The 14731-nt window shown below is 42.9% G+C and overlaps 2 protein-coding genes across 3 annotated transcripts; both read left to right on the top strand.

Annotated features, from left to right (window-relative positions):
- Positions 1-2999: 2999 nt before the first annotated feature.
- LOC100826885 (probable calcium-binding protein CML8) lies at positions 3000-5061 on the top strand. The gene is made up of 6 exons (XM_003573808.4): positions 3000-3308; positions 3834-4012; positions 4196-4223; positions 4345-4497; positions 4588-4690; positions 4798-5061. The coding sequence occupies exons 1-6, from the start codon at positions 3306-3308 to the stop codon at positions 4866-4868; spliced, it is 537 nt and encodes a 178-aa protein (XP_003573856.1). The 5' UTR covers positions 3000-3305; the 3' UTR covers positions 4869-5061.
- Positions 5062-7319: 2258 nt separating this feature from the next.
- LOC100826572 (translation initiation factor eIF-2B subunit beta) lies at positions 7320-14596 on the top strand. Of its 2 annotated transcripts, none has more exons than XM_010236381.3 (9): positions 7320-7516; positions 7601-7755; positions 10705-10986; positions 11242-11371; positions 12360-12467; positions 12564-12666; positions 12741-12866; positions 13562-13755; positions 14257-14596. In XM_010236381.3, the coding sequence occupies exons 1-9, from the start codon at positions 7464-7466 to the stop codon at positions 14345-14347; spliced, it is 1242 nt and encodes a 413-aa protein (XP_010234683.1). In that variant the 5' UTR covers positions 7320-7463; the 3' UTR covers positions 14348-14596. The 2 variants fall into 2 exon arrangements, with proteins under 2 accessions (XP_010234683.1, XP_003573855.1); XM_003573807.4 differs by having other exon boundaries at positions 11239-11371.
- The last annotated feature ends 135 nt before the right edge of the window (positions 14597-14731 follow it).

Here is a 14731-nt window from a genome sequence, read left to right as displayed (position 1 = left end):
TTGCTCTCTCCGTTTCATAATTCCTGTATTCAATTTGCCCAAAAATAAATGTATCTATTTCTAAAAATTGTCTAGATACATGAAAATTTCGACAAGAATTATGAAACAGAACAAGTAATAAATAAAGATAACTAAAAGGAGCAGGTTTCTTCACTGCCGACGTTGTCCGGCCGCCGCCCTCCTCCCTGGCACCTTGCCGCTGGCAGCGCCCCATGATCGCTGCATCGCGCCGGCGCCGCCCTCGGAGCGCGCCTCCGCCCTCGAGCCCTCGGAGCGGCCCGCCGTTGACGCTCGCGCCATCTCCGCTGCCCGCCGGTGCCGCTCTCGCAGCGAGCACGGCGTCCTCACTGCCTGCGACCTCTTCGCCACCCGTCTTTGTTGCCGGCCGCCCACGCTTGGAGCCTCCACACCCTCTTTGCTGCCCGGCGTCCTAGCTCGGCACGAGCCGCCGCGCCATCCTCGCAGTCATCGAGCCTGCTCTGCCGGGCTCGTTTTGCCCGGTTAAATTACGTTTTTGTCCCGCTTCCTGAATACTCCAAGGTGATACCCCATTGACCTAAACTGGAGTTGAGGAGTATGGGCTAATCTGATCCTTTAGATTAAAAATGAACGGTTTATATTAACCCACTTATATTAAAATTATGGGTACCGTCGAAGAGCTATTATTTAATACTTCGCCGTGTTATATATATATATTGCACAATTAAAGAAAACTTAATAAATTTTTCTAGGTTTGAATCTTGAGTTCAGACCAAACTTTGAGAACATGAGAACATGGTACAATTTTAAAGTTTATCACACCCGTACGTGAAATAGACATAAAAGGGATTGGGTTCTGTAGCCAGCATTCTCGAAAGCGATATCACGAGTACAGATACGAGATATCACTATCTCTAGTTGGTTTTATAAAAAAAAAGTTTCATTTACACATATTTATGTTTCGTAGCAACGCACGAATAACCTAATGCATGCTGGCAACCAAATCTTAACTCCTATAAAAGATCCTTGTGGTGGCGGTCGTACGTCACGCACCTGCCCATCTCTTACATGTGGGGCCGGCTTTTCCATCTCTGCCGTCTCCCACGACCCATCTAGCTTCTCACGCCTCTCTCCCCATTCTCTCCTGCAAAGGAAAACACCGTCGGCTAGGGCTCAAGCATTGGCGGCGAACCGGCGAGGCGAGGCAGAGGAGGGTAGCAGCGGCGCTCCGATAAGCGGGTAGCGGTGCGGCTCGGGAAGGTCGACAACTGGCGTGGCTCGAGACAGCAAGCGTTGGCGGCGCGATAGGGGAAGGTCGTGGGACGACGGCGCTCGCGGCGGCACGGCAGGGGATGGTCGCGCGACGGCGGAGGCAGGCGGTGGCGGCGCGGCAGCCGAAGGTCGATGGCTCCGGAGCAACCATCCATGGGGGATGCGGGCTCCATGGGATCTGGTTTGGGGACTGCAGGGAGGAGAGAAGGATGGAGTATAGCCGTACAGGAGAGGGAGAGGGAGGGGCGCGGTGAAGGGATGCGCCACCAACGCCGGCGGGCGGCGGCACACGGGAGAAACCGAGAAATGGATTGGTGGGGGTAAGGGGCGCCTGGCCCTGGCGGTGTGCACGGGAGGAAACAGAGGGGGAGGAAGACTTGGAGAGGGAGGAGCTGACGGGAGAGAACAGGAGATAGGGAGATTGGATTGGGGCTTGGGCACATCGGTAGCCAAAGCTCAAAAAAAAATCGGTAGCCAATATGGGCTCTTGCCGTTGGGAGACGGGATTGCTTCATTGGTCGTCACTTGCTGATCTATGAAAGAATTGCCTATGTATATGCTAATCAATGATGATTGGTAAATTTTTGTGAGGATTATTTGTATGGCTTCAAGAGAATTCTTCTTACTGTCCTTTTTAGAGTATATGGCAGCGAAAGAATTGTTTGCGAATTAGCTTTTTTAGGAAAGTTTGCAAATTGTTTTTTTAAGGCAGTTTGCAAATTGTTTGTATCAAAGACTTTGTTGCTTGTTACAGTTTACTTGTGAGTGGTAAACTCACCGTCCCGTACCAAAACCTGACCAGGACCAGTCATCCGCTCCAACAAAAAAGAAAGGGATATCCAAATTGTGTTTGTACATGGAAACAAACATAAAATAATTAGAATATTCAATTAACGGAAACAAACACTAGAATGAAAGTGCCCATCGATGGTCATCTCCCCTCCTCCTTGATCCCAGGAAACAAACACCTCCGAATCAGAAAATTAGATCTCGTTCTTCCCGCCTTTGGAGTCGCCACAATGTACATAGTGCCTCCTTCCCATCACCACTCCGCCCCCTCTCTCACCTTTAGAGGGCGACGTCATTAGAAAGCACACCCTAACCTTGGCACTTCTCTACACTCACCCCTGAGGAAGTTGGAGCGTTGTGGTTGAGGTGGACATGGTTGTCGTGGATCGTGCAACACTCCAGTAGTAAGGGTCGCCAGGAAGGTGTAGTGGGCAAGGGGAGAAAGAGAAGTACGTCGACTCGCTGGGCAACGGGCGCGATGGATCAGGCTCGGACGACATCGATGAGCTGCCAGGTACTGGGCACGATCAGATCTGTCTCGGCCCCTGCCCTTCGCCCCCTCTATATTGGTAAATTAAAAAAATTGGCATAATATTCGATACCTTTCGTTTTCTGTTTTATTTGAGAGTTACTTTCTGTAAAGTAAAAAAGGCATTAAAAAGTGATGTAGTCGAAGGTAACAGACCGCTGCCACCAATCCTTCACTAAAGCAAAAATGGTTGTGGTAAAAATCAAACAAGAGAGACCGCTATAATTCCGTAGCGATGTAAGATGGTTCCGTAGCATCCCACGGGCATCATACTAGTAAATCGAGAAAGGACGAGTCTCTGAAAATGACATTTGCAAACGATACTACTGGAAACCGGAAAATCCAGTCCGGAGTCGCATCCACCACACCCGCCGCCCTGTTCCGTGTAAAAGCAGTAAAAGCGACCGAACACGTAGCTGCCGTTTCTTAATTATGCTCCTGATATCCAAAGATGAAATAGTTTTGGACCCCGAGCGATAAAGCATGGATCTGTGAGGACTTCTGATTAATTAACGACGTGTTCGTGCAGGCTTCCATGGAGCTGCAGTGAACGCCTTTTCTTCTCCCTTGTTTACTTTCCTGTCTCATTCTGAAAAGCAACCAATTATTCTGCTATCCTTTCCTCTCTCGTATTCTCTACGATAAAGAGAGAGTGACAAGAATAAGGAGAAGAAGGCGCTAGCCTGGCTGGCTAACTGCGAAGGAGGAAGAAACCTCTGCTTTGCTTCGTCTCCAAATGGTACGCGATTGCTCGATAACCTGATGAATATTTACTTGTGATTGCCGAATTTTAGGAATTCCGCCTTTGTGTTCTAGCTCGCTGTTGGCTCATCTTCCCTGTTCGTTACTAGGCTAATGATAGGAGTAGCTAGACTTGAGGAAAAACGGATGATTCCCCCCCTTAAGTATCCTATTGTACTTCTTTTTGCAAGTCTTGAGATGATTCTCCCATAGGCAATCTACTTCCGATGAAGTACTTTCTGCTTGAGTAAATTTAGCTTCCAGTTGTAGGTCATTTGAGTGCTTGGTTGATCCTGAAGGAACTAGTAATAAGTAGTCTCTCTACACATGGTAAGATTCTAGAATAATTTGTCTCTTTCTTTTTTGGATAATAAATGTCAAAAATGTTATCTTGGTAGTACTAGTTGAAATCAGATGATATATACTCCATTTTTCATCGGAAGCTAGAAAATCTGCCAAGGAGACAGGAGAGTGGCATTTGAACAAAAACCGCAGTTGCTGAGCTCTGAATTCTGGCATGTAGGCGACCTCTTTCAGGGGCTACGACGAGTCTCCTTCCTCTGCCCCTAGTTACATGAGAGAGAGAGGCCGCCGCAAGCGACTGACGGCGCAGAAGAGGAAGGAGATCAAAGAAGCGTTCGATCTCTTCGACACGGACGGTTCAGGCACCATCGATGCGAGGGAGCTGAATGTTGCGATGAGGTACTTACGCTTGATTTTTCAAGTGTCGTCAAGTGTGCTCTCTCCGTTTCATAATTTTTATCTCAAATTTGCTTAATAGTGGATGTATCTATTTCTAAAATATGCCTAGATATATGTGATATTTCGATAAGAATTATGAAAGGGAGTGAGTATCTAATTCAGATATGCTGTTATCTTTCGCAGAGCATTGGGGTTCGAGATGACGCCGGAGGTACGTGGCTTATACTAGCTGATGGATCGTTTTGTTCTTTAGAGAAGATGATGGATGAATCGATAAAATTTCAAGTGTCGTTGGAGCTGATGTGCGTGCGTGCGTGCGATGGTTTTGGCAGCAAATCAGGCAGATGATCGCGGAGGTGGACAAGGACGGAAGCGGGACGATCGACCTGGACGAGTTCGTGCACATGATGACGGACAAGATAGGCGAGAGGGACGCCAGGGACGAGCTCACCAAGGCCTTCCGGATCATCGACCAGGACGGAAACGTACCTAGCTACCTACCTGCTTTGTGTTCTTCATCAGTTTATAAGCTGTTAGCTGCCGTAATGTAATCTGCATATATGTTAATAATCCAGGGGAAGATATCTGACGTGGATATTCAGCGGCTGGCCATCGACGCTGGCGAGCACTTCACGCTCGACGAGGTCAGGGAGATGATCGAGGCCGCCGACGAAGACGGTACCTATCCGTTTCTTTTTTTCAGTTCTGACCGTCCGTGCATAGCATTAGCAGTACTACTACTCAACATGATGTGGCTGTTTAAGTCTTTAACTCTAAGCACGCAGGTGACGGTGAGATCGACATGGACGAGTTTATGAAGATGATGAAGCGCACAAGCTTCGGTACCGGGTTTTAATTAGCACAACACCAATGTACAGTGTATATTTATATAGCGAGCCCCTTGCGCACGTGTTGGAATGTGAAGCACTAACAGATAATAGATGATGTCTTTACTTATGAAATTTAAGTTGGGGGCTAGTCCCTTCATTTTATCGAGACTATTTCCTGTTATTACTAGAAAATAAATGTTATTGCATATCTTTTATATATACCATGATTTTTTCACTAAGGTTGACCCAAAAAGGGCATCCCCGTCCTCACATGTCCATTTTATTGGAGCGCTCAAAATTCGTTGACTTTATTGTTCAACGATCACACAATGTGGAAATTAAAATCGCCCAATGGAAAATGTGTAAAGGAAATAGCTAAACATTGTCGAGTGTATTAGTAGAATGTCATACACTCTGGTTGAAGAAAACCATGCAACCATCTCCAGCCCGTTGCAACAAAATCCTTATATTCATACTCACCCGCAACTAAACATTGAGGGTTTTCTCTAGGTCGGTCACTTGCCCATTGCAGGACGAAAGCGCCCCCCCCCCCCCCCCCTCAATTAAAATTGACCTAACCATCCTCCTTTGCCCAAATGATGAGTACATTTGGGCATGATGACGTGGCTCGAGCTTGTCGAGAAAAAACTGGACTGGCCGGGCGGCTTCGATCCCTTTTGGTGGAGGGTTCGGGTCTAAGTCCACAAGCCGTGACAACTTCCGTACCAGGCTAGGCTTTAACTTGCAGCCCGAATTAGCATGCCCGGGCTCGGTAATGGGATCTAGAATGGTTACAAAACAATAATGGGCAAAGCCCCACCCACACTCTGCCCTGCGTACGGCCCATCAACTACTCCCCAATCCCTAATCAACTCCTACTTCCCTCTCTCCCCCCGAGTCCACGTCCTGACGGCGGCGCACCCTATGGCCCAACACGCCCCTAAAGTCGCCGCCGACGTCCCTTCCTCTCCCCTGACCACGCGCTGCGACTTCATCTCCTCCAACCACGATGACGTCACCGCTGCGTCCTCCTCCAACCACGGTCCACCGCCACCGTTGTGTCCTCTCCTCCCATCGCAGCGACGCCGCCCGATGCTTCCTCTTCCCATGTACAATCTATTTCTGCATCTTCACATGTACAATCAGTCATTTGTTGGGCTTGAGTTTGGGAAAAGTCTAGGATTCGGGCCAAGCTCGGGCTTTAGATTCGATGGTCGGGCTTTTACAAGACTTGCCCGAGGAATGCCCCGGTATAGTGATGAGGTTGACCAACATGTTGATACGCCCAAAACGTATCTATTTCTTTTGAAGTTTTCATCCATGTTTTTATTAATTTTGTGGGCTTAAATGCAATTAACAATGCCTAGCAGTTTCCCCCCCATTTTTGTCTCATGATTTCAGGTACTTAAATGACCGAAATGGCTGGAGAGAAGATCTAGGGGGGACTTGAAGGGCACAAAAAAGGAGACCGCCAGACGACACCCGAGGACCCCAGGCGCCCTGGGCCCACAAGGCTTTTGCCACCGCCCTTTGGACTCCATCGTGAAAACCCTAACTTAAGGGTGCCAATAAGTTTAATGTTTTTTGGACATAAGGAAGAGGCCGAAACACACACAGAGAGAGAGAGAGAGAGAGAGTTTCCTCTAGATTTAGATCCAATATGGAGGAAGGTTTCGGGTCTCCATTGCCATAGGCACCAAGATCAGGGGGAAACTCTCCTCCTTATGAAGAGGGAGGTCTAAGGAAGAAAGGTAGGTGGGGAACATTTCCCCTTCGCTTCCGGCTGCTCGTCAACGTCATCAGGGACATTGTCTTTCTCTCCATAGCCCGGGGAATTGTCTTCATCACCATCTCCTCCATCAAGCAATTTTATTATGTAACTCATTGACAAACTTGATGCTTGGTGTTATGAAGTATTTCTCCATGATTTGTTTCATCAATATGTCCTTGTTTGAGTATTGATTTGTTCTATGACACTTTGTAAATACTAGTATGTTGCGGTTGCAATTTTAGTACTCTGTCGGATCCATATTAATTGTCGAAATATTACATGCATCTAGACATTTTTTAGGCATAGGTACATTAATATTTAGGCAAATTTGAGACAATTTATATGGATCAGAGGGACTATGTTAAATTCTAGGTTGCTCTTTTCTGCTACTGCATGGGTGCACTGCATTAGGGACCACCTAAGGGCAGCACTATGACATGATCAATTGAGGAGGAGATGCACGAGCGACATGAAACAGTTTCTCAAATCTTGGATCCTTGAAATTTACTGTTGTGGTTAAATTTGGTCTGATTGCATTGTATATTTGATATTGTATGTGTCTGCATACTTTTTATAAATTCGGTCAATTTCTTTTTTTATAGGAAAATAAATTCGGTCAATTTCAAGAAGTTTGAGATAAGATGAAGTTAGAAAATCTTATAGTACTCCGTATCCAGGAACAGAGAGAGTACATGTGAAGGAGGAGGACCGAACTGTAAATTTTGTAAACCTGCAGCGCCCCGTTGAGGAATTTGTCCTTCTCTCTGAAAACCCTAAGCCCCGCCGTCTTCTCCCTCGCCGCCGATCGGACCCCCAAATCCTCCGCCTCCGCTCCCACCCGCGCGCCGCCATGCCGGACGTGCAGCCTCTCGTCAGTGAGTTCGTCCTGAAGCTCAAGCGCCGGTAAGAAGCTAGCCGCCCTGTCCTGTTCCGGGCCGAATAGGCGTCGCTCTGGTCTGCCCGTAAGTTATGTCTGTTTGTGGGCAGGAAGGTGGAGGGGTCGCATGCTGTGGCGCGGCAGACGGCGGAGCTTCTGAGGTCAGTGGTGTCACAGCACCGGATGGGCAGCACTAACCAAGCGGCCGCCCTCGCCGACGCCATCCGCTCCGTCGGGGAGCAGCTCATCTCCGCTAATCCCATCGGTGCGCCCTCAATCTTTATAGTATTTTAATTTCGATTGTGTTTCCATCGTTCGAGTGGTAAATTCCTCGTCACGGTTTATTTTATTCGTGTGTAATTGCTTGACTTACGCTGAACTGGGTTCAATGGGATGTATTGATCTGCTAGTGAACTTGTCTGTTGCTCCAATTGCAAACTCTATGTTAATATATCTGTAGCATAGTTTGACATTGACATAGCTGTGCTAGATGATGCAGTTTTTGCCCAGTAGATGGACCGATAGATCATTTGGGTCATGGCTATGGAAGGCATGTATCTTGTGGAACAACGGAGTTTCTAGGAAATAGATTGGTTCTATCTGAGAATTCTCTTTTTTGCCTGCTTTCAGTCAGTGCTTCTTAAAAGGTTGTCTCAAATCTATTTTTATTTAGAACAGTGAGTAGTATCAAGTGGGAAGTGTAGAAAGTTGATCTTATAGCAAATCTACTTAAGTCTTTGCAATTTGGACATTGTTTTTGTTTTTCTTGATTATGGATTTCTAGTTTTTCATGCTGGTTATTTCTGAGTGTCATGTAATTTAAATCTCATCAAGTGCATGGTGAATTGCATGGCCATTGTGCATTACATGCGTGTGACCTATCAATGAACTCGAGCACTTAAATGTAAGTTGTAATTTACAATATAGCTTTTCATATGAACTATCAATTAGATGTGCCATTTATTAAACCAACGGTCAACATACAACTAAATTTAGTACCCCTACATTTCAAGACAAATTATTACCAGATAATGGTCTTCCAGCCAAGGTAGAGAAAAAGAAGGTTTACTAGAAGCTTATATGAATATGAGAGATACAATACAAGTCAATATGATGAGATTGTCGATCCAGATTTCCAGGGTAAGCTCACTAGCAAGGTTTTCGGTATCACGATTGTTTAGCATCACAACACTATGAGATTTTTATTTTTAAGTAAAATTGTTATTTTACTATATAAACAAATAGATTATGTAACACAATGTTATGTGAAGACATGATAATTTGCTACAACAATATATTTTACTTGCATCACAATAATGGTTATCTTAAAGTACACACACATGTATGCAGCTATATGTGCCAGCACTGCTTCGTTTTATTTATAAGTGCAATATTTTTTAGAGGAATCACGCAGTGCAAATGTTCATCCTGTTAGCTCATAAAGAAATAAAAAATTTGTCCACTGGGATATGCCAGTCATAGTAGACCTCCATGGGCTTCTTCTATCAGAGTTGCGAAAACGAAATTCAGCCCACTGTCACATGCGGCTGATAAATGAAATAGGAGCAACAAGCATAAGATTTAGTATCACCTTGTCTAGCGAGAACGGCAAGTCATGTTTATGTACTTTGCTGCGGCCAGAAGTGCAAGCTGATGCCTCCAATCTAACCTACTGAGGCACGGTTATATTTTTTTGGTGCTAGTATCATTTGAAACAATCCAATCAATTCTAATGTTAGTATCTGTTGTGGGAGTTCGTATTGTGATAGAAAAAGTGAAAGGTCTGAACAAGTTTGAATCAAGCAAGAAGAAACAATCTATTCCTCCCAATTTATTCTCTCCTCTAAACCAATGTCTATCCTGGGAGGGGTGTAGTGCTGTGGATGTTCAGATGTAATGGACAGCCATCCTGCAAGAAGGCACATACTGCAGAAGAAGATGCTCATGTATTGGGCAAGGACTTGCAGAACCAAGGAAACTGTAGGGAGGAGAGTATTTTAGGAAATAGTATTGTATTAGGAAGTTCAGGATTAAAGGATCTAAGTCATTACGAGTTTGTATTGTGTTAGGAAAGATCAAGGGTCTGAATATCCAATATATAAGGATGCCTTGTATCTAATTTGAATCTTGAATCAAGAAGAAGAGACAATATATTCACTCCCAAGTTGTTCTCTCCTCTCAACCTATGTCTACCCAATCCCTTGCAGCCATGCCGTCTGGCTATCTTCAGTATGACAGTTACCCTGTCGTGGATCAAGGTCCACAACAGTATCGGAGTCTGACAACGATACTAGAGAAATGCAATCCAGAATGCGATATGTAGCCTTTACCTCCCAGTTGTTGTAGGATCGCACTATACTGTGAAACGTATAGTGTTCTTGAAAATCATGCTCACTAGCTAGTTGTTCCATGGAAGCAGCCTAGTTCAACTGAAGCATTTATCTACTTCCGCTGGGTTTATGTCTGGAGTGAAATTAACGTGTTCACTTCGAAGAAGTATAAACAAAATATACACGATAAATTAATTTGTGCCCTTGGTGAAATATACACAGTACTTTTGTTTATTGGCATTAGTACCATTAGAACTTAGTGAAGCTTTCAGTCTAGGTAGTTAACACTTCATCTGTAGTTATCAGCAAGCTTGATGAATAATCCAATTGCTGAATGGTCCTTGGGTGTCAGAAATAATGATGCTTTCGTCCTAGAAAATTTTACTCTTACAATAGGGTGACACTCATTATTCAGCTTTGACTTCATGTATAATGAAAGATATAAGAAAATGCCTAGTGCTAATGTGGCTTAGGTTGCTACCATGCTCTGAAGCCATGAGCACTACAAACAAAAAAGTTGTGAAACAATTTCAAAAAAATTGAGTGGATTGGCAGAACATATATATAATTGAAAAACAAAAAAAAACAGTTATGAGTAGTAACAATTTTCAATTCTGTTGCGAATTACACTTTTATCATGACTGTATTTGTTTTTTTTTTGTTTCTCAATGTATGTATAAATCAATCTTGGAGTAGAAATTTTGTAGGACTGTACATGTTACAGTGTTTTTCAAAATTTCCACAACTTTTGGTTAAGTTGCTGTGGCTTTGGAGCATAGTAGCACCCGGGTCCTCAGTAGCACAAGATATTTTCTCCAAACAATATGTGGTGTAGCAAATTCTAGTTTTTAGCCTTTTAAAATATTTTTCCTGACCTTTTGCAGAGCTTGCAGTTGGAAACATTGTGAGACGTGTTTTGCATATAATAAAAGAGGAAGATATATCTTCTACAGCAGTTGGTATCGAAGGTCTTTCTGTAACTGTTGACAGTGATGATGAATATGACAGTGGAAATGATGACCATCCTACCCTATCCGCTGCTGTTCTTGCTTCCCATGCGAGAAATGCCCTCCGTGCACCTTCATTGCAGACTCTACTGGACGATATTCCTGTGAGCACTGCACTTTCACGTTCTGCATCATCAACTGGGGATTCAGATGGGAAAAGTAAGTTCATTATCTCTAGAATTCTCTTTCAGTACTTATACCCCACCTGATCAGCCGTTCCTTTTCTCTCTACGCGCTTTTGAGTCGTCTACCTGAAGAGGAATTCCTTTTTTCTCCTGTCTATTTTACAATTACTTGTTTGTAAAAAAAGATGATTGTATGTACCTAATTGATATATTATCAAGTTTATGGGGCTTCCTTTATAATGTTAATTTTACTATTGACATTGACATTCTGTGTTTGCCATGTCAGCAGCTGGTGACAAGAGCTTAAAAACTCGGAAACTAAAGCATGATGTTATTGCTGCCATTGGCGATCTTATTGAGGAGATTGATACATGCTATGACCAGATTTCTGAGCAAGCCGTGGAACTTATTCACCAGAAGTACGATCATTCCTTGGCCAATGTAGATAAATATTACTTTAAGCTTAACTAATCATATCTATTTATTTATGTGAAATAAATGATTGGACAACTTTTTGAGCTCTTGCATAGGATTGAGATTGCTGATAATTTTCACATGTGTGTATTACAAAAGAAACATGTGCCGAATGGCAAATGATTAAAGTTCTTAAATGTCTGGGTGATTACACTGCCTTCTTTCACAAAAATGAATCAAAATATGCAAAGGTTTTTAATATTCTCTTTCGTGTTTTATGTACTGAACTACCTAAACAAATAGAAGTAGTTGCTTATGGCACGCTACCGCAATTATTGTATAAACTTGTACCAAAGCTTGCATGGACTTATCTACTTTTAAGGTGTATAAAGAAAACTTAAGCTCATAATTGCTCCTCGCCTCCTCGGTCTGGATTAATGTGAAAATTAGATTCAGCGATGCCTTCCAACATGTGAGAACCATCTGAATGTTTTTGGCACATGCTATAATAGACATGGTCCTAAGACCGATGAATGTGACAAGGTTGGAGGTACAGCTCCGAAGAGTGAGGGTTGGCTGGCCATGCTGCTGGGAATGAGAGGGAGAGAAGGCTGGGAACAGGGATTAGATCTTTACTAGTCTGTTCTTATTCACTGGATAATCCATAATGGTACATGGCGTCCCTTTTATAGGGAAGGCACAACTTGATGCCTAAGAATAGAATCCTTAATTTCCCAACAAACCATATCTTTTTCTTCCTTAACTAAGACAATCTCTTTTACCTAAATAGATATCCTTACTAAAGCTACCATACTTAACTCCTTAATTGATTCACGCGGGTACTGTTCACATGAATCGTAATATTCCTCTATGGGACAACTCATAGCTTGGTGCTGCCTTGCGGCATTGAGCTATGGCCGAAAGCTTATGACAGTTTTTGCTTGTACTATTCAAAAACTAATTGGATCTGATTGATGCTTTCGGTTGCCCCAGTGAGGTGATCCTAACTTTAGGTCGTTCGAGAACCGTGAAGGAGTTCCTGTATGCTGCTAAGGAGAAGAAGAGATCTTTTCGTGTATTTGTTGCTGAAGGTTCTCCAAGGTCTGCATACTTTGTGAACTTCATTGTGAACTGAATATTTCTTGTAATAGGATCTCCTTGCTTGATTCAGTTTTGTTCTTTTAATGGTTGAATCAGATATCAGGGACATGTTCTTGCTAAAGAGCTGGTTGAGAAAGGTGTACAGACTACTGTTATAACAGATTCTGCAATTTTTGCTATGATCTCCCGAGTTAACATGGTATGTATGCATGGTAGTTATTATTTAGACATCTTTGTTTGCATCAGAACTATAACTCCTGATTAATCTTGTAGGTCATAGTTGGAGCTCATGCAATAATGGCAAATGGTGGAGTCATTGCACCTGTTGGGATGAATATGGTTGCTCTTGCTGCTCAAAAGCATGCTGTACCCTTTGTCGTGGTTGCAGGCAGTCATAAGGTTCATTCTATATATTGTGCATGTAATTGTGACATCTACTGCAACGCTATCAAGCATCTGAAGAATCACAGTGCTTTCCTGTTATTCTTAAGGCAGTGTTTGGTCAGCAAGACACGTGTGGCTGGGTTCTGAACAAAATTGTGTGCATCCTCCTGTTTTTAATTGATGACCTGTTCCAGTTTCCATAGTAAATAAAGGGAAAAAAGTGGACCCAAATAAGTCATGTTGTGATGCTAATTGTCTCATGTGAAAAAAATACCATTATAAGGACCTCAACCAAATATTTTGACCATCAAATCCAAATGCAAATATGTCATGAATTGTTATTTACTGTTCTACACAAATATTCTGGTCTCATCTCAGTCATCAGGACACTCTGTTTCATGCAGATTCTATAGTCCAGGTTGTGCTTAGATCTAAAAACTTGCATTGCATCAGTTATCTTTGCCCTTTCTTGTTCAATAATTCAGTTTGTCTTGTCCAGTTGTCATCTAAACCTTGCTCTGATGAGGATTTAAACCCTATGGCCTCTCACAGACAAGCACTAATCAGTATTAATAGTGTAGTTGCTGCCAGAATGATCATACATTAGATGAGTCACAATGTTTATTTCTGAAATTTTCTCTGCATCTCTTTTTTGTGCCAACTTTTATGTTTTGTAGTGAACACTTAATATTCTTCATTTCATATGACAGTTGTGTCCTTTATATCCACACAATCCGGAGGTTTTACTGAACGAACTTAAATCACCATCTGATTTGCTGGACTTTGGCGAGTTCTCAAATTGCATGAACTTCAGTACCCAGGATGGTACTCCACTTCTAAATGTTGTTAATCCAACATTTGACTACGTGCCACCGAAGCTTGTCAGTCTTTTCGTCACCGACACGTAAGTTCTTTTGTTACCTATTTTTCGGGATCATCTAAACGAAGCTTTGTTGGGAGCACCCTACTTTGAGTTTATGAGAATATTTCTGTGCCTCATATTCTAGTTCCATGAATTCTAATGTGATGAAATCGTACTTATAACATGATATCTTTTTGTACAGAACTTAAACATAAATCAGGTTGTATATCATATGAAATTTATGTTTAAGAGCTGAGAACTATGATTTACGATGAGCAATTTTAAATTTAGAAATGGAGCCTAACTTAGTTTGCAAGGTATGGATAATTCTAGGAAGAAGACTAGACCCCCCGTCCCACCCGGGATAGAATCCTCTTCGCCTTGAATTGGGGTGTCCATCTTCTTTAAAGAATATATGTGTTCCCTCCTGGCATAAGTGTTATAAAGTTGAAATTTGATCATGTGTCATCTATATCGCTATACTCTTCCATTTGAAATCACTGTCAGCTGCTGCTAACATACTCTCCAATATATACTTAACAGTGGCGGGCACAGTCCATCATATATGTACCGGCTTATTTCTGAATACTACTCAGCTGATGATTTGGTAGTACAACGGAAGTCAACATCTTGAAAGAACACAAGCCACATTGGACTACTGGTGTGTGTTACCATTATGAAGATAATCTGGGACATTGTTTAAACCGAAATGATGTTGCCACACTCATCGTGGTTCTTCGTTTTGCCTGTAGTGTGTAGGAGATTGCTCACTTGAGTGGAATCAGCTGTTTTCCCTTTGTGTAAGTGTAAGTACTATCAAATTGTGCAAGTACTATCAAATTGCAGGAGGTCAATGCAATCATGCTCCTTGTGAAAGTTTTAATGCTGCCTTTTTTGGGTACTTCTCCGTCCAACAAAGGATGTCTCAACTTTGACTAAATTTGAATGCATCTATACACTAAGTCATGTCTAGATACAACCAAATTTTGACAAACTTGAGACATCTTTCGTTGGACGT

This window comes from Brachypodium distachyon, chromosome 3 (assembly GCF_000005505.3).
Source record: "Brachypodium distachyon strain Bd21 chromosome 3, Brachypodium_distachyon_v3.0, whole genome shotgun sequence".
In the NCBI taxonomy this organism is placed as follows: domain Eukaryota; kingdom Viridiplantae; phylum Streptophyta; class Magnoliopsida; order Poales; family Poaceae; genus Brachypodium; species Brachypodium distachyon.
The sequence above is the reverse complement of the archived record's forward strand: the minus strand, read 5'-3'. Positions and strand labels throughout refer to the sequence as shown.